Source organism: Pongo pygmaeus, chromosome 6 (assembly GCF_028885625.2).
Source record: "Pongo pygmaeus isolate AG05252 chromosome 6, NHGRI_mPonPyg2-v2.0_pri, whole genome shotgun sequence".
In the NCBI taxonomy this organism is placed as follows: domain Eukaryota; kingdom Metazoa; phylum Chordata; class Mammalia; order Primates; family Hominidae; genus Pongo; species Pongo pygmaeus.
In genome coordinates, this window is record NC_072379.2 from 81,201,476 (window position 1) to 81,220,856 (window position 19,381).

The 19,381-nt window shown below is 37.4% G+C and overlaps 1 protein-coding gene across 2 annotated transcripts in view; it reads left to right on the forward strand.

The window, feature by feature from the left end:
* Nucleotides 1-19,381, forward strand: part of SEM1 (SEM1 26S proteasome subunit) — a 64,100-nt gene that overhangs the window by 17,158 nt on the left and 27,561 nt on the right. Inside the window, exon 3 of one of the 2 annotated variants that reach the window (XM_054495610.2) lies at nt 3,942-4,141. The exons of the other annotated variant lie outside the window; for it this stretch is intronic. Within the exon in view, the coding sequence (XP_054351585.1) occupies nt 3,942-3,984 (43 nt within the window). The 3' untranslated portion in view covers nt 3,985-4,141. Of the gene's footprint in view, nt 1-3,941; nt 4,142-19,381 lie in introns of those variants that run through there. 2 annotated transcript variants of the gene reach the window in all.

Consider the following 19,381-nt stretch of genomic DNA (forward strand, 5'->3'; position numbering starts at 1 on the left):
TGATCAATATATGGCTCTTAAAAGCCCCTTCTGTTCTTTTTACAGATTTCAGTTTATTTCGAGGATCAGATTAATTCTATGTGTACAAGCTCATGCACTTTTCTTTTTATATTTGTCTTTGTTTTATGTCCTTCAAAAAATGAGCCACGTTAGAGAACACCCTACTAGCTTTGGAAAAATATGCATTCCCTTTTGTTCCTCCTTGGCATCATTATGCTATTAGACTATTTATTTTCAGGTCTTCCAAATGCTGTTGATCTCTACTCTGTGTTCTTAATCACGTGTCAGAGTTTTTTTCCTGATATGTTTTTGACATTTTTAAATTGAGGCTAAATAAGTTTTCTTCCTTTGACATTCAAAATAGTCAAATTTCTTTGAAGTTTTGTTTCTTTTATGTCTTTCATTAGCACTTTTCTCCTAAAACTAATTGATACATTGTTGAATACTATAATTTTTACCAAGAAACTTTCAGTAGTAAATGTATTGATAATTAGATTTCACATCATTACATGTTGCCTTTTCCTTGGTTTAGAAATAGAACATTATATATTTGTGGATTACTGTTTTTATAATACACCCCCACAGTGCTGTTATGTACTCTTGTGTTTCTGCCTTTAGGTTTGTGGATTTCTATAGGTATATAAATCTATTTTTGTTTTTTTTGTTGTTGTTGTTGTTTTTTGTCTGAGGTATATAAATCTTGATGCCTCCATTAGTGAATAAGATTTTTCTTTTTATTTCCCCATTTGAGTCATGAGTTTTTTCCTAACTAAGATTGTTGCCACATTGCCAGTGGTGTCAAATAGAACTCGTTGTAGTGATGGAAATGTTTGAGAAGCTGCTTTATAGAAGCAATCAGTTACATTTGGCTACTGAGCACATGAAATGTGGCTAGTGCAGCTAAGGGACTGAATTTTTTGTTTTATTTAATTAAAATAGCCACATATGACTACCATATTGAATAACACAGCCTCGCACAATCCTTGCTTTAAAAAATTTGTCTTGATTAAAAGACTCACACAAAGTTATTCTTCCTAGTCTTTTCTGTAAAGTACATGAAAACCCTTAACATAGTATCATGTCATGGTAAAGAATGGGGTTTACTGTTATCTGATGTTATTTGGTCCTAATCCTATTTAACAGTGGAGAGGCATCTCAGACTCTAGTGTGAATCAGATTGCCGGGGTTCCAACCCCAGATCTGCCTCCTATTTAGCCATGTGAACCTTGGGCAAGTCACTTAGCCTTTCTGTGACCTACTTTTGTCACACATAAAACTCAGATGATAATTAGTGCTTTACTGCTAGTTATTATAACGTTTAAGTGATTTAACATGTGTAGAGTGCTTAGACTGTGGTAAGTGTGTGTTAAATAAAAACTGTCCATGTAGCAGGCCACCCACTTTCCACGTTCCTCTTTCTCTTTCCGTGTAATTACCTTTAACAGATAGAAGTAGAAAGAATATGGGGACTGTTGTGGGGTGGGGGGAGGGGGGAGGGATAGCATTAGGAGATATACCTAATGCTAAATGGCAAGTTAATGGGTGCAGCACACCAGCATGGCACATGTATACATACGTAACTAACCTGCACATTGTGCACATGCACCCTAAAACTTAAAGTATAATAATAATAAAAAAAAAAAGAGAAGAAGTAGAAAGAATAAGGCCAGTTTGTGCTTCCAGGTAACTCAAAGTCATTCTGTTTTTGCAGCTTCTGATATCATTTGTTTCTTTATGGATTAGGAGCAATAGGTAGTAGTATGATTTTTCTCAACCCTATTTTACGTCTTACATAAAAACTCTTAAGAAGCCAGTATAGGCCAGGTGCGGTGGCTCACACCCGTAACTCCAGCACTTTGGGAGGCCGAGGCAGGCAGATCACGAGGTCAGGAGATCGAGACCATCCTGGCTAACACGGTGAAACCCCGTCTCTACTAAAAATACAAAAAAATTAGCTGGGTGTGGTGGCGGGCGCCTGTAGTCCCAGCTACTGGGGAGGCTGAGGCAGGACAATGGCATAAACCCGGGAGGCGGAGCTTGCAGTGAGCTGAGATTGCACCACTGCACTCCAGCCTGGGCGACAGAGTGAGACTCCATCTCAACAACAAAAAAAAGCCAGTATAGTTCCTGATTTACCAAATCAGATATAGCCATTGTCATAAAGCTGAGTAGTTTCTTGGATAGTAAGAGGACTTTTCAAACCTACTAGTGGTCATAGTCTTTTTTCTTGTTTTGTTGCACAAAGACTGCTGCTGTTTTTGTTTCAGATAGTGTATGTTCACTGTGTATGTCGTATGATATTAACAGTTGTGCTGAGGTTTTCTATTTTTGTCTTTGTTGATTTTTCCATTCAGCAGCCTCATGGTTATTAGTGTTTTTGTTTTGTACTTGGTGGCCTCAATTTTTTTCTTTTGGTTTTTTAAATTCTAGCAAAGAATTTTTCATCTTCTCTAAGAATTTAGCTGATAGAAGAGCATTTCATCATCTTGTTTGTGTTCGTAAACAATTTATATATGCAGTTGGTGACCAGCCACCTCCCATTAGGAAGGCCAATAGACACAAACCTGAAGGACAAATTTGGTATACTTGTTACTTAAATTGTAGGTTGAACTTTGGGGTTTTTTTGTTCATTGTTTGTTTTTGTTGCTGCTGTTAAAGTGAATATTCTACAGAGTAGAAAACTAAGGTTTAAGAAAGTTGTAAAATTACTTTTATTTTAAATAAAGTATAAAATTTTAACAGATAAAATTCAAAGACAGTTACCACATTCCCTAAAGATTGGCAGCAAGAGTTTTTGTATGAAACATTTGAGTTTTCTGTGATCATCAGAAATAGAATCTTTTAGCTTTTCCTTTCAGCCTTGATTCTTATTTTAATGTATACTGCATTACATTTGTATAACTTTCTCTCATTTACTCTCAAAACAATGGAGATAAGTTGTTATAAATGAAGGGCAAATACTATAATCTCCAGTTTCCTGAGGGGTGGGGGAAGGGCCCAAAGGAAGCAAGTTAGTTAGCAAAGGAAGGGCCAGAGTCAGAGTCTTGCACTGGAGTCTTGACTCCTAATCCAGTGTTTATACCACCACCCCATACTATACCCTAGCAGAAGACAAGGATGATTCATTTGAACAATCTGTGGCCTTGATATAATTTATGGAAATTAGCTCACTATTTGTATTCTAAATAACTAAAAATTGTAGGAAGGCAAAGGAGTTTTGAGAAATGAATACTAAATACTATACGTTATTCCTGTCATGTGTTTGCACTGGAATAGTGTAGTGGTGTCTAAGCCAAATTTACTTGAGAACAAATGTCTATCTTATTGGATGTAATGATGTAAAGCATATTAATCATACTTTAAATTTACTCAGTGTTTTATCATGGATTAGCCATCTACTAATTTTGTGATAAACTTTTATCTGAATTGTGGCAAATAAGGTTAGAGCAATAGATGTATGTCAATATGGAAAGCAATCTGTTTCTTTCTGCATATACAACAGTAATACAATAATACCTGTTATGATCATTATAAAATCCCTAAAGGTTTAATAGTGATGTGTACTTCACCTGAGGTTAATGAGTTTCAAAACTTATGTTTAAATATTTATTGGGAACAGAACATTCATACAGCATTTGGAAAGTATTTGAAGGATAGCAGTAAGTCCCTCACATTTCTTCTACAAATAGACTTATAAAAAAATTAAGGAAGATAAAAAACAAGTTAACTAATGGGAAAAGCAAAATTGTATAGTATTATATTGACTCATAGCCAATTTTCTTACATAGTTTTTTTTTTCAGAGACAAAAATAAAACTATTCAGTGGTATTGTATACTGATGTCTCAGGCATAGCTCATTTATTTGTTTATTTATCGTATTATTTCTAAAATAATGTTTATTATAAAGAATACCTAGTGATGTTCTTTCTGTTTTATCGTAGAGCTGAACTAGAGAAACATGGTTATAAGATGGAGACTTCATAGCATCCAGAAGAAGTGTTGAAGTAACCTAAACTTGACCTACTGAATACATTCTAGGACAGAGAACCCAGGATAGGACACTAAAAAAATGTGTTTATTTCATTATCTGCTTGGATTTATTTGTGTTTTTGTAACACAAAAAATAAATGTTTTGATATAATCTTGGTTTGGTTCAGAAGTCTTAATCTTTTGCCTCTAATCAATTTTCTTGTCATGATTTTCCAAAACCTTATTATATATAGATAGTAAAATTGCATATTATGAAATTTTCTTTTCTTTTTTTTTTTTTAATGTTAACTGAGTGAGGCTCAGGTTAAATGATCTGGAGTAGATTTCACCTGATTCCCAATTCAGTACTTTTCTTAAACCACATCAATTAATTGTTACTTCTATTTTATTAGGAATTTCTTTTACATCACGTTGAACCTTAATCTCTTCTGTATTTTGATAGCTTAGGCAACATTTGCTGACATTTATAAGGTGACCTTTCAAAACCTGTGTTTTAAAAATATTAATCATTTTAAATTGCTGTAATTTACTTAGTTCCTGAGCCATTAATAATATTATTAATGGTTGTTAGCATATTATTGGTACTTAAAGTCCAAAGTAGTTTAATCACAGTAAGAATGGTGTCTTCTATTAAAATTGAGGAAGTGGGCTCAAGATACTTTTATCAACAAGTGCATATTTTCAGGTACTACATAGCAGGCTCATTTAGTACAAGTGAGTTTTCACAGAGTGATAGCTGTTGCCACATCACTTTTGTGAATGGGAGTTTTAATTTGGTTTGTAAAGGATTCTTTGTGATGACTTAAATGTATGGGGTATTTTTTAGGAATATCTTCAAATGTAAATGTTGTTACTAAGAACTACAATCAATCTGTAGTGTTGAGTAATTTCAAATGTAAAATTTATGTAACAGTGCAGTGCAGATACCAAAATAGGGGTTGGTGGCCTGAAATACAAGTTATACTTCAAAATGATTTTGAACATAAATATGATTCTGCTTTTAAGACAAGCGTAAACCTACCTTGCCTGCCTAACAGAACTGCTAGATGATCAAATGGAATAAGGAACACCAAAGAACTTTGGAAAGTATAAAAGTTTTGAATGGATAAGTGATATTTTTATAAATATAATGAAGCACAGGCAGCCATGTTAATGTTGTAACATGCTAAGAAGTATTTTGATGTGCATTTTCTCAATATTTTGGTCTGTGGTTACAGGATGTGGTCACCCTAACAGTGTCAGATTACTGACACTATTAAGTGATGGCCTGAATGATGGCCACTTAATGTGATGATTTTAAATTATTGAGGTATAATTTTGAAACCTCATAGGAGTTGAGCAGAGGGTTTAATGGGTTATTTGTAGTTATCCAGTGTTTTGTCCTTAATTAAATATCAAAATTTAGGTAGTAGTTGTTAAGGATTGGGTACCTGAAAATTGGTATTTGGCATCAGGATGATAAAAACACATCTGAAGTAGGAAAGGAGATTAGTCAGGCAGATGAAAAAAATTATTATTTCAAATTTTACAATTTATAGATTTCTCTCATTTGACCTTCACAGTGACCCACCCTGTGAAGCAGGGAGGAGAGGCCTGTTTATTGTAAACAATTTTGTCAAATAGAAAACAGTCTCAGAGTAAGTTAGGAAGTAAAAGGGCCCAGGATTGCAACAGCTAATAGGTGGCATATACAGAGCTAGAATCTAGGTTTCTGGACTCTTGGGTTTCTTGCATAATATTTTGGAAAGTGCATGAGTTCTGATGTTACTTCAAGGTTTGACTCATAATTAGACCACTTATTAGTTGTGTGTTAAGTTTCAGAACAGCCTGTTAACAGTTTTCCTGTTCTGTAAAATGGAAAGAATCCCTGCAGGGTCGAGCTGAAGATTAGCATGTGATAATATAGTGGTAGTAATCAATCAAATTTTTTTTTTTTTTTTTTTTTTTTTTTTTACTGAGCCATGCTACCACTTATATGGAAGTTGCCTTACCTCCCCTTAATAACTGATGCTTACTATGTACCAGACATTGTTCTCAGCTATTTATATGTGTTAATCTTCACAACAACCCTGAGATAGGTAATGTTATCATGTACATTTCATATATGAAGAAAAACACCAAGATGCTGAATAATGTGCCCATAGTCACTCAGGAGGTGGTTCCAAACAAAATAAAACAAAAAACGTCTTCAATCGAAGGGACTGTTCTGCACAACTTAGGGTTTCTCTTTCAACAGCACTTAATATAGTCTCACATAAATGCTCCTTAAATTTTAGTTGAGTAGATACACAGAAAAAATGCAAATTTGCTCCATAGTAGAAGTTTTTATTGATACAGACATAAATGTTTCTGTTAGCAATGACTCCCTTTTTTCCCTTGTAATTTTTCATAATTATTTTCCAAAATTCAGTTCTGTTTGAAATGAAATTGTAGATGTAATAATGGTCAGCATTTTTCATTAGGCCTTGGCATAGAATTGCTGTAGGAGATGCCATGTCCATCCTATTCCCACTAAAAGTTTTAGAGGAGTATCATAATGAGCCAACTCCCTTTTGAAAGATTGAATGTTATATTAATAATGCTTTCTACAGCATGTTGTCGTCTGCACTGTATATTTTTAAACATTTATATCCTTCCTGTTCCACACGTCCCATTTTGAGAGAGGTAACACATCCCACCCACTTGGCAGAGAGCTGATAATTAGCACCACCCTCATTCCACCCATACACATGATGCTGGGTGACTGGCCTTGGATTTTCCAGCTACCTTAATGGCTCCTATTGCACTCTGCCTTTAAGTGTCCTGAGTTTACTTCTTGCTGTATCCATATGTTCTCTTTAGTAATCTCACCAGTGTCAGTTGCTTTTAAACAAATTCCACATGTATGATTTCAAATCTCCTGTTTTGGCCTGTCCCTGAAACTCTAATCTCATATATTCAACTAACAACTTGATTACCTCTCCATGTCTGAGTATCTTAAAATTAACTTGATGAGAAGCCTTCATTATCCTTCTCAAACTTGATCTTTCCTCCAGTCTTCCCCACATCAGTAAATAGACCCACATTCAACCCAATTGTTTAAGCCAAAAATATAGAAACTTAGTGCATCTTCTGTTCTCCCAATATCCAATCCATTGGTGAGCCCTATCAACTCTACCTCAAAAGCATATTTCATGTAGTTAGTACAGTGCTTGCCTTTTCCATTCTTCCCTTCCGCTTTCCTAATGAATCCTCATCTCCCGCCCTCCCCAAACGGTTAGATATCCATCTTTCTTTCACATGGGCCAAGCCGCCTTTCACAAGGCAAGCCAACACCATTCCCAGCTCAGGGTGGGGTTTCCTTCATCTTAAGCCAATTTTAGTAATCCCGTGCCCCATACAAGTGATTGGATACAAGTATGGACAGCTTTAAATAAATTTGGGGCAATGAATCAAAAGGGGGGCTAGGAGCATCTGGCAAAGAAAAATCCTGCTTCATAAAATAGCACATAAAGCCAGCCTTTCCCTCCAAATATAAATAAGGGAGCATGTAGTCTCAATTGCTAGTGACAGTCATATGACAGCTATTGCAGTTTGAGGGTGAAGATTAGAAAGTCTGGAAGAGGATTCTTTGATGATGTTATTGAGCTTGCTCTAGGACTAGGCTTCCTGTAAAACAAGCCTACAAACGTCCTTATTTTTTATTTTTTTAAATTTAAGTTCTGAGGTACATGTGCAGAATGTGCAGAACGTGCAGAACAGGTCAGCCCTCAGGGCTGAGGGTCTGCTGGCACACACGCCCTTCCCTCAGGCTCAGCCCAGGCCTGCCCCAAAAGTAGTGCTGCTGAATGTCCCATCGACAGTGAGCCAGTGGCTTTGACCCCAGACTTGGAAACGCAGACAGTGCCAGGTTACATAGGTATACATGTGCCATTGTGGTTTGCTGCACCCATCAACCCATCATCTACATTAGGTATTTCTCCTAATGCTATCCCTCCCCTAGTCCGCCACCCCCTGACAGACTCCAGTGTGTGATCTCCTCCCTGTGTCCATGTATTCTCACTGTTCAAATTCCACTTATGAGTGAAAACATGCGGTGTTTGGTTTTCTGTTCTTGTGTTAGTTTGCTGAGAATGATGGTTTCCAGCTTCCTCCATGTCCCTGCAGAGGGCATGAACTCATCCTTTTTATGGCTGCATAGTATTCCATGGTGTATATGTGCCACCTTTTCTTTATCCAGTCTATCACTGATGGCCATTCGGGTTGGTTCCAAGTCTTTGCTATTGTGAACAGTGCTGTAATAAACATACGTGTGCATGTGTATTTATAATCCTTTGAGTATACACCCAGTAATGGGATTGCTGGGCCAAATGGTATTTCTGGTTCTAGATCCTTGAGGAATCGCCACATTGTCTTCCACAATGGTTGAACTAATTTACAGTTCCACCAACAGTGTAAAAGTGTTCCTATTTCTCCACATTCTCTCCGGCATCTGTTGTTTCCTGACTTTTTAGTGATCATCATTCAAACTGGCATGAGATGGTATCTCACTGTGGTTTTGATTTGCTTTTCTCTAATGACTAGTGATGATGAGCTTTTTTTAAATATGTTTGTTGGCTGTATAAATGTCTTCTTCTGAGAAGTGTCTGTTCATATCATTCACCCACTTTTCTAGTATTTGTAGTTCTATATCCTTGTTTCAAGTATTTCTAGTTATATATCCTTGAGGAATCGCCACATTGTCTTCCACAATGTTTGAACTAATTTACACTCCCACCAACAGTGTAAAAGCGTTCCCATTTCTCCACATCCTGTCCAGCATCTGTTGTTTCCTGACTTTTTAATGATCGCCATTCTAACTGGCATGAGGTGGTATCTCATTGTGGTTTTGATTTGCATTTCTCTAATGACCAGTGATAAAGAGCACTTTTTCATATGTTTGTTGCCTGCATAAATGTCTTCTTTTGAGAAGTGTTTGTTCATATCCTTTGCCCGCTTTTTGATGGGGCTGTTTGTTTTTTTCTTGTAAATTTGTTTAAGTTCTTTGTAGAGTCTGGATATTTATCTATCCAAGGATAGACAAAGGATACAATCTATCCTTTGTCAGATGGACAGATTGCAAACATTTTCTCCCATTCTGTAGGTTACCTGTTCACTCTGATGATAGTTTCTTTTGCTGTGCAAAAGCTCTTTAGTTTAATTAGATCCCATTTGTCAGTTCTGGCTTTTGTTGCCATTGATTTGGTGTTTTAGTCATGAAGCCTTTGCTCATGCCTGTGTCCTGAATGTTATTGCATAGGTTTTCTTCTAGGGTTTTTATGGTTTTACATCTCAAAATAATAAGAGCTATTTATGACAAACCCACAGCCAATATCATACTGAATGGGCAAAAACTGGAAGCATTCCCTTTGAAAACTGGTACAAGACAAGGATACCCTCTCTCACCACTCCTATTCAACATAGTATTGGAAGTTCTGGCCAGGGCAATCAGGCAAGAGAAAGAAATAAAGGGTATTCAAATAGGAAGAGAGGAAGTCAAATTGTCTCTGTTTGCAGATGACATGGTTGTATATTTAGAAAATCCCATTGTCTCAACCCAAAATCTCCTTAAGCTGATAAGCAACTTAAGCAAAGTATCAGGATACATAATCAATGTGCAAAAATCACAAGCATTCCTATACACCAAGAACAGACAAAAAGAGAGCCAAATCATGAGTGAACTCCCATTCGCGATTGCTACAAAGAGAATAAAACCTAGGACTACAATTTACAAGGGGTGTGAAGGACCTCTTCAAGGAGAACTACAAACCACTGCTCAAGGAAATAAGAGAGGACACAAACAAATGGAAAAACATTCCATCCTCATAGATTGGAAGAATCAATATCGTGAAAATGGCCATACTGCCCAAAGTAATTTATAGATTCAATGCTGTTCCCATCAAACTACCATTGACTTTCTTCATAGAATTGGAAAAACCTACTTTAAATTTCATATGGAATAAAAAAAGAGCCTGCATAGCCAAGACTATCCTAAGCAAAAAGAACAAAGCTGGAGGCATCACACTACCTGGCTTTAAACTATACTACAAGGCTACAGTAACCAAAACAGCATGGTACTGGTACCAAAACAGATATGTAAACCAATGGAACAGAACAGAGGCATCAGAAATAACACCACACATCTACAACCATCTGATCTTTGATAAGACTGACAAAAACAAGCAATGGGGAAAGGATTCCCTATTTAATAAATGGTGTTGGGAAAACTGGCTAGCCATACACAGAAAACTGAAACTGGATCCCTTCCTTACACCTTACACAAAAATTAACTCAAGATGGATTAAAGACTTAAACGTAAGACCTAAAACCAAACGTCCTTATTTAAGACATCTTAGGTTGGGTGTTTTGTTACTTGTACCCAGAAACAGCTTAACTGATAAATTGAGAATCTATCTACTTCCACTACTAGTATTAATACTATCACTATTGCTTATTAGGATTTACTGCAATTCTTACCTAGCCGGTCTCCCTACTTCTACTCTTTCTGCCCTATAATCTATTCTAGAAAAAACACCACATTGTTGAAATTTAGATCATGTCACCGTTTTCCTTAAATGCTGTCAGTGCTTCTTAAAGCAGCATAAAATCTCAACTACTTGTAGAGCCCAATGTAGTCTGGCTCCTGCCAATCTTATTGACACACACCACTTGATTTTCAATATTGTCATATTTTGATCACTTCTGAAGAGTAAATCAAGGATATATCACCCAAGCAAAAAGTGGTTAAACTACATGCAGTTGCTTGAACATGCAAAGGCCAGGTGCTTTTGTACCAGTTGTTCTCTGGGATGCTTGCCCTCCTCATCCTCTTAAGTCAGGCCTTCCCTGATCATTTAAGCTAAGGTATCTACTTGGTTGTTCTACAACACGACCTCCTAAAAATTGCTCTCCAATACTGCCTGATTTTTTGTTCACTGCTGTTGCACTGTGATAGCCAACTCCTTGTGTGTCAGAAACTAATGACAAACAATGGCCAGAATATTGATTTCATTTTGCTCTCCACATATTTGCCTTGAGGGTTCATGGGTTGTCAAAAAGGTTGATACCTATCCATTTTATATTAGCTATAGTTTTAATTCACTGGTCAGGTAGAATCGCTATAATGTTATTCTGATTTGTCTTTAGCTGTCATGAAATTGAAGAAAGCTTATACTCCTACCCTCTTTGTTACCCTTGTAAGATGACTTTCTTAGACTAGGTGACTATTAGGGAAAGTCTTGCCACTTTTCACTGATGAGGATAATATTTAGAATTACAGGAAGAACCATTAGCTAACATTCCAGTGGTGCACAACACATTTAAAACTCTAGATTATCATCTTTGCCTGGGCCGGCACACCCCTGTTTACAATGTAACATTGTGTATTTCTCCTCTTAGTTACTCTTTTTGTTGTTGGTTGTGTTTATTAATGGTTTTCTGTTATAGACTGTATTCCTTAAAAGTAGAACTCCCATTGTATTCATGTTTATATCCCCTTGTCTTACTGTAGGTTGTCTCAGAAGCAACTTAGAATAGAGATAAGGATTCAAATGTGAGTATTTTATTACAGAAGTACTAGGGGAGTGGGGAAGTGAGTCAGGAAAGAGAGAGAAGCTAAAAAAGTGTATATCTGGCAAGTTACACCATAGGGAATTCGACTTCAGTTCCACCTGGGAACTCTAGGAGGCTATATACAACATATCTTAGAGTTATCCTGTCCTAGGGGAGGGGAGCCAGTTTATCAACTCGTCAGTTGGGAGTTTATCAACTCGTCAGTCATTGGTTGAGAGTTACTCAGGAAAATCCCCCAGTATCTTCTGGTATGACCCATGTGTAGGCAGAGTAGGCTCTGGCTACCACAGAAAGTATTCAGACAGAATTACAGTCGCTGGCAGCTGAAAGTGGAGCTTTCCTGTGTTCAAGTGGTAAATGATGAAGAAATAAGGGCAGGGCACCAATCACATCTGCTACATCACTTGGTGTGTCTTAAATATTTGCTATAAAGTGAATCTTAAAACCATTGAATCAAGAGATCAGAAGAATGATTGGCAGAATCAGCATAGACTAGGAAACAGTAAGACCTTTTATAACAATGGGAGATGGGCTTTTCCTTCCTTCTTGATTGTGAGTCACAGATCCATGTAATAAGCCATTTCATATCTAATTGGTTGTACCTAGACAATTTAAACCTTATGTCCTGCCAAAAGAGGTCAATTGGATCACTAATGACTAAGAAATATACTTTTTTGTTACTGCCTATGGTGAAATGTCTTTCAGAAAAATCTTCACAGCTTTTTGCTTTGATTAAAAATAATGGCATCATTAAAGCTCAATAACTGTTCAACAAATCGATCAACAAGATTAATTCCTTATTTAAGGTATAAATGATGTGATTTTGTCTATGTTAGGGTTCATAAATAAAGATTGAACAAAGGTGTTTTAATTTTTCAAAACTCGTACTCAAAGACAAAGACTCATGGTTGGTATTTTATGTATAGAAATCCATGGTCCAAGTTAAGGGGATGTGTCTTAATGATTTTGATGATGATATTTCAAAGTAGTGGAATGGACAGGATACTGATTTTCTGAGAAGAACAATTGCTTCTTTTTGCTAAAGCTAGTAAGGCCACTACAATGAGCCACAGAGATGACAATGTGTGTTTATGTCTTTTACTATCTTTCAACAATTACTTCTTTGGTCATTAAAAAAGGCATATGCAAAATTACTTTGGTTTCAGAGACATATACATCATTCCTCTTAAGTAAGACAGTTGAAAAAAATTAAAGCAATTGATTTATATATTGAAGAAGTTTCTTCATATTTTATAATTTAACTTGTTAAGTAAGTCTTGTTTTGGAAGCTAAGTTTTCACCATTTGATACAAGTCTATATAATACTAGTTCATAATGCAGGGACTAGACCAAGACTATTGTATCAAACAGTGCTGCTAGATTTTATTTTGCTTTACAAATTAAAATTTGTTGTTGTAGACTAATAAAATTGTCTTTAAGTCAACTGACTCTGAAAGAGAGCATATATACTTTTATTTTTCCATGGAAAGCTTTTTTCTTAATTTTTCTCATCCAAATTAAATTTGATATCTTATTTTAAAACTATTTCAAGGTACAGAAAAATTTAGGGATAGTCAATCAGGAATTAAATGAGTGATGACAAATGGTGTTCCCAGGAAACTGTGGGAAAGGGTGTGAGTATGAGGCTCTAGTCACCCCTCTTTTGTTTCAGTCAGAATAGTTTGACTTTTATTTGTTTTAGACATTGGAATTCAGCATACAATTTCATTTGAAAACTTGATTCTGCTGCCTTTCTTTTAAAGTTTGATAACGGTGATCTGGATGTTCTATATCATTGGCAATTTCTCCTAAATACTACCAAGTAAGATAGGTTTTACTTTCTGTCCAGATTCAGGGTACAACCACCTCATACTGTGAAAATTATAAACATTTTTCCTAAGTCTTCTGAGTCTCTGTCATCTATATATTTGTGACCATGATGTTAGACTTATAGAAATGGATGGATGCTTGAAAAGCATCTACCTCTACCACTTCATTTTACAGATGAAGAAATAACCTCAAAGCCATTGTGACCCATCCCCAAGGTCACATTGGGCATAATCAAGAAATGAATCAAATTGGGTACTCTTCTCACTACACTGAGCTTTCTCTTTTAGAGGTTCTATTTTACCAATTTTGAATATGGAATATTTGCTAGATTTTAGGAAATATAAATGGCATAAAGAAAGGATGAGAACAAGTAACATTGCAAAAGAAATTTATTCATTCAACAAATATTTATTGAGCAGCTACCAAGCGTCAGGCATTGTATTCACTGAAACTAGTCTGTTAGTTCACATATGAAAAACGTATGTGTGCTTTATGTGATGTTTGTTAATGCAAGTTAAGTAGATTGCTCCTGGACTTTAGGGTGAAAACTTCTTTTTTAATACCATAGTGGACATTGGTTTTATCTTGGCTACTGGGAACACATTGTCCTTTAGGTTGCTAATAACATCTAGATTTTTTATGGGTAATTAATACCATCATCTCCTTTCCCTGCTCCCCTTCCCCACCCTCTTTCATTTTTCTGCCGTCTTGATGAAGCCAATTGAGGACTTTCTATCTTAAAAAGAGATAATAATGATGAGGAAAACTGTCAATTCATTCAGCCCAGACCACTGAATAGTTCCTGCTCTGAGACCCTCTCCCCATCAGAGCACCTTTGATCCTGTCTCCAGGCACAGCTCTTCAATCTCATGATGGATTCTAATAACTCTCTCACTTCCTTTCAATAAATCCCCTTTCTGCTTAAGTTAATCAAAGTTGTCTTGTGTTGCTTGCAACCAATTAACCCTAAATGATATCTATATCTCTTTGTGAGAGATTCTGTAATTATTTATCAGATGTGACAACACAAACTGCTAGAGAAGAACAAGATCTATGAAATTAAGGCCTTTGTCTCAAAGTCCAAAACCTAAGTCACTGTACCAAGAAAAGATGACGATAACCACCAACTGAACCTTTTAGCTCTTTGTTACCTTAACAAGCTTGATGTTGGGAGACCTGTTACACAATAAAGATAATTCCCTTCTCTCGATTATCTTCTCCCCGTTTAGAGACGACTCCTGAGAAGCTGTCCTGGGCCTCTTAGGGCTGTGAAGCACTGTCATCCTTTTCCCAGTCTTCATTTTGATCTGCTAAAGTACCATTGCGCTGGCCCTCTGCTGAGTGCTGTTGACCTTGTTCCCTGATTGCTTTTAGTGATTCCCTTCGGTGATTGATGGAACTGACTGGACAGTAATAAAAACAGGGCTGATTTGCTTTATCTTAGCAGGATTAAAGCCTGAAAACAAATCTAATTTTCTTTTATGGGGAATGGAAGTAGGAACAAAAGATTTTGATCAGTGTCTTAAAGTAACATGAAAGGAAGACTGGAGGATTTAATATGGTAAAAGGAAACTCTGTAAAGGAAAAGAAGCATAACTGTTAGATTCCTAATGGAAGGTGTGGTGACTCTCTAATTTCCTTCTTAACAATAAATGCTGTTCACATGCTAGGCATGGTATATACTAGCCCATAGATCCTCTGTATAAATTTGTGATGTAAAATGAGAGAAAAAGATATGGGAAATGTAAAACAGTCGTGGGAAAATTGAAGAGGTTGGAATAGAACATTGTACAGCAAAATTTGTCATCTTTACCGTTCCATGATCTCTCGCAATAAAATTGGCAGAAATGTAGCTTGTAGGAAATTAATGGAAAGTTCTTGAGTCCTTTACTTGTTTTTCTGCCATTGTTAATGAATGTAAAGGGTTAACTATTAAAAACTAGCGTAGCACAGAGTATTAAATATTTATACATATATTTTACATTTAAATTTCAACCCTTTTAATAATTGTGGGTAAATAATAGGTAACAGACTGTGGTCAGCCTTATCATAGGAGGATGAATTGTTGCAGGAACATTCCTTCTTTCACATTTTCCTGGCAGGAATAAAGAGGTTGTTCAATCATTCAACCTATATATAGGTAGAGAGAAAGGCAGCAGAAGAGCCCAGTGCAATGTCATTGCATTACTGTAATCATAAAAGTGTCAATGACTTAATCTCTAGGTCTTTATTTCACAACTGGAAAATGGGGATGTATGGGTCAAGGGCAGGGCCACTGCCAGCCTAAACAATGCCTCTATGTAAACAGGAAAATTTCACCCCTTCCTGCAGGATAATTTAGCCTCATGAATTTGGCAAATGGAGCTCAGGCTAGATTTCAGCCTCTGGTTTCTTTTGCTGGATTCTCTTGTATAGAGTACAACCTACATAGCTGTATATAACAGCTCTGGTGTGAGTTCTTGGTTGCCTGCAACAGAATCCACCCCTAAATATGTTATGCCAAATGAGAAGTTACTGGCAGAATATTGGAGTTCACAGATCAAGAGGAACCTGAGAAAGTAACAGAAGCTAGGACATCTCTGGCATCAGGACCTTAAAGTCGATTGAGGCTTTAACCCAGTAGCTGGACCCCAGGTGCTGCTGCAAAGGATTTGGCATCTGTCCATGTCCTCTTCCTCTGCATCACTCACTTAGGATTTACAGTCCCAAGAGTGATATTTGATTGCCTGGCCCCCTGGCTATAACAGGGAGCTGGTGGAGGAAGGAGCAGGCTCCTCAGCTTCTGAAGTAGGAAATGACAGTGAGAGCTGGCACTTAGTGTCCTCCCACTAAGACCAAACGCCATTTGAGTTATCCCCAAGGAGAGACTGGGGTGTTATTAGGAAGCTGTGTATGTGTGGAGAGAATTGGGTGCTGGATAACTATAAAATGGTAAATGTCTGTTATATACTTAGCTGTTAATATCACCTAAAGGTATCTAGTTGTAGCTGCCATGCAAAACTGCTCCAAAGATAGGGACATTAAGTGTTAGAACTAACAGCATTTAAGTGACCAGTTTCCTGACCCAGTGTTTTAGTGCATGTCCTTTTCTCTATACATAGAAGTGACGGCAGAAACTGATGGCCTGAAAAGGAAAGAATATCAAGTGACAGTTCATAGTGAAATACTCAAGATGCAATTCTATGAATTCATTATTCCTCTTGATTCTCTGTAGTTTGCCCCATACTGTGTGCAGAAGACAGTTTTCTCCAGAGAAAGGAGAAAAGGTCTCAAATTTTATCATCTTTTCTCTCCAAGATAGAAATGCAACTATATTTTCCACCTTTTCCTTTTTTGCTTTTGCTTTTGATTTATTTTTGGGGGCTGGGGTGGGGTTCAGGATGATGGCCATGTCCATGAATAACAGAGAAGTGGTCCTGACAATCAATGATACTGCCTGGTGGGTGGGCTGAGGTACTGTGTCCCCAGGCTCCTAAAAGATCCAAAGCCTTCCATGTCACCCATCCCTGTTCCTTCTTCCTCCATGGAGGACCCTGGTGCTTGTGCACAGCTATTTGTTGGCTCTTGCTCAAGAGTCTGCTGATTTTTCTCTTAGATGTGATTTTTCAATGTCTATGAGTTTCCTCTGTGCACAAAATTTCTGGCCCAGCACAGGGTTCAGTGGAATTTGTCCTTCCCCTGATTCATCATTCCTATTATGAAACCACAAATTTCCTGCCATTGTACGCATTGTATGTGTACTTTTATTTTTTTTATTTTGAGACAGGGTCTTGCTCTGTTGCCCAGGCCAGAGTACAGTGGCTCAATCATGGCTCATGGCTGTCTTGACCTCCCAAGCCCAAACCATCCTCCCACATCAGCTTCCCAACCAAGTATCTTCTGGGACCACAGGCATGCACCACCATGCTCAGCTAATTTTTTTTTTTTTTTTTTTTTTTTTTTTTTAGAGAAAGAGTCTCCTTATGTTGCCCAATCTGGTTTCTGACTCCTAGGTTCAAGTGATCCCCCTCTTGCCTAGGCCTCTTAAAGCACTGGGATTACAGGTGTGAGCCACTGCACCCAGCCTGTATACTTCTTTTGATGGACCGATGTTCATTCATTAAAATATATGTATAAACACTACTCTATAAGCCCTAGTAATATTCTAAGCCCTGGTTGATTTACCTATTTTGTTGGTAAGTAAAGCCTAGATGACCATAATTATAGATCTCTGGTGGATCTTAACAGTCTAGTGGTGGAGACAAGGAAGACAAGTGGACAAATGTGTAAATATGTAATTACAAATAATGAGGAAAATAATTTTAAAGAAAGAACAGGACTCTGTAATAGAGAAGAGCAAGAGTGGGACCTACCTAGAAAGAATGACCATTAGGCCTATCTGAGGAACATATAAGTCATGATCTAAAAATTTGGCTAGCGGGAGTCAGGGAGAGGGGAGGTAGAGATGGGGATGGGACTGGGACTGGGGCATAAGGGGTATACATTTTCAGGATGGGCCAGGCTTATGCTGTGGTCAAGCAGCCCACAGATCACAGTGGCTTGATACTTAAAAATTTGCTTACACAAAGTCTGTTTTCCAGGGCAACCATACTCTTGATGATATTGGTCTGTGAAACCCCATATGGCTGCTATGTTCTCCACCAAAAAGGAAGGATGTGCAGTGCTTTCCTCTGCTGTTAACAGATCATCAACCTGTATGTGTTCATGGCCTCACCTAAATGTAAAGAGCTGGGATGCACAAGAGTGGAGAGCTATTATTGAGCACTAGTCATGTGGATATGTGCATGGAGTCAGTAAGGAGGGAGTGGAGTGGTGCTACAGCATTTCAGGCAAAGAGAGCAGCTTGGGTAAAGGTCCAGCCTGGGCAAGGTAGGATTATGGTTAGCATACTGCAGTATTGTTGGGTAGTAAGAGATTATGATACTTCCTGTAGCTACATAACAGGGGCTTACTTGAAGGGTGACCCTATTTATTGTTTCAGTCACCAGAGTTCAGTGGAAAGTCATGTCTTTCATATAAAAAGGAGGTCAGGCACAGTGGCTCATGCCTGTAATCCCAGCACATTGGGAGGCCAAGGCAGGTGGATCACCTGAGGTCAAGAGTTCAAGACCAGCCTGGCCAACAGGGTGAAACCTGTCTCTACTAAAAATATAAAAATTAGCCAGGCATGGTGGTACACGCCTGTAATCCCAGCTACTCGGGAGGCTGAGGCAGGAAAATTGCTTGAACCTGGGAGGTGGAGGTTGTCGTGAGCCGAGATTGCGCCACTGCATCCCAGCCTGGGTGACAGAACAAGACTCTGTCTCAAAGAAAATGAATAAAAATAAAAAATAAAAATAAAAATTAGAAGAAATGACGTCCATGTTTTATTAGTTTATTAATTATCTGCCTCCTAAAAGACAGAAACTATTAATAATAATTAATTTTATATACTATGTGTGATAAATATAACATATGCATTTTTTCACTTAATTCTAAGCAGTATCATTATCCCCATTTTACAGATGATAAAATAGAGAAAAACAGACTAAGTGATTTGCTTAAGGTCACACCTCTGGTAAGTGATACCCAGGCAGTCTGACTCAGGTGGTTTTTGGCCACTATACTACTCCCATACAGCTGAAAAATGTTTTCTTTGTGTTGGCCAGGAAGGACCCTGGTGACCAGGTGCCTGACCCTGTAGAAGAGGAAGTGTTATTGCATCTTGCAGGGGCAGGACAGAGGACAGGGAAAAGGTATGCATATAGTATGCTAATGAGGTTATATTTCCTTTTGGAGTTAGTGTTTATCTTAAGAATCAGATTTGGGATGGTGAGAAACCACTATTTTGTTAGCTTAACTAGAGAGTGTCCTTCCAGTGGTGTTATTGTTGTTCTTTCATACTAAGTGTTTTTAGACACTTCAGACTGTTGCAGTTGGAGAACAAAAGGTACCCCTTCTCCAGTGCCCAAGTCATAGAGACAGCATCCAG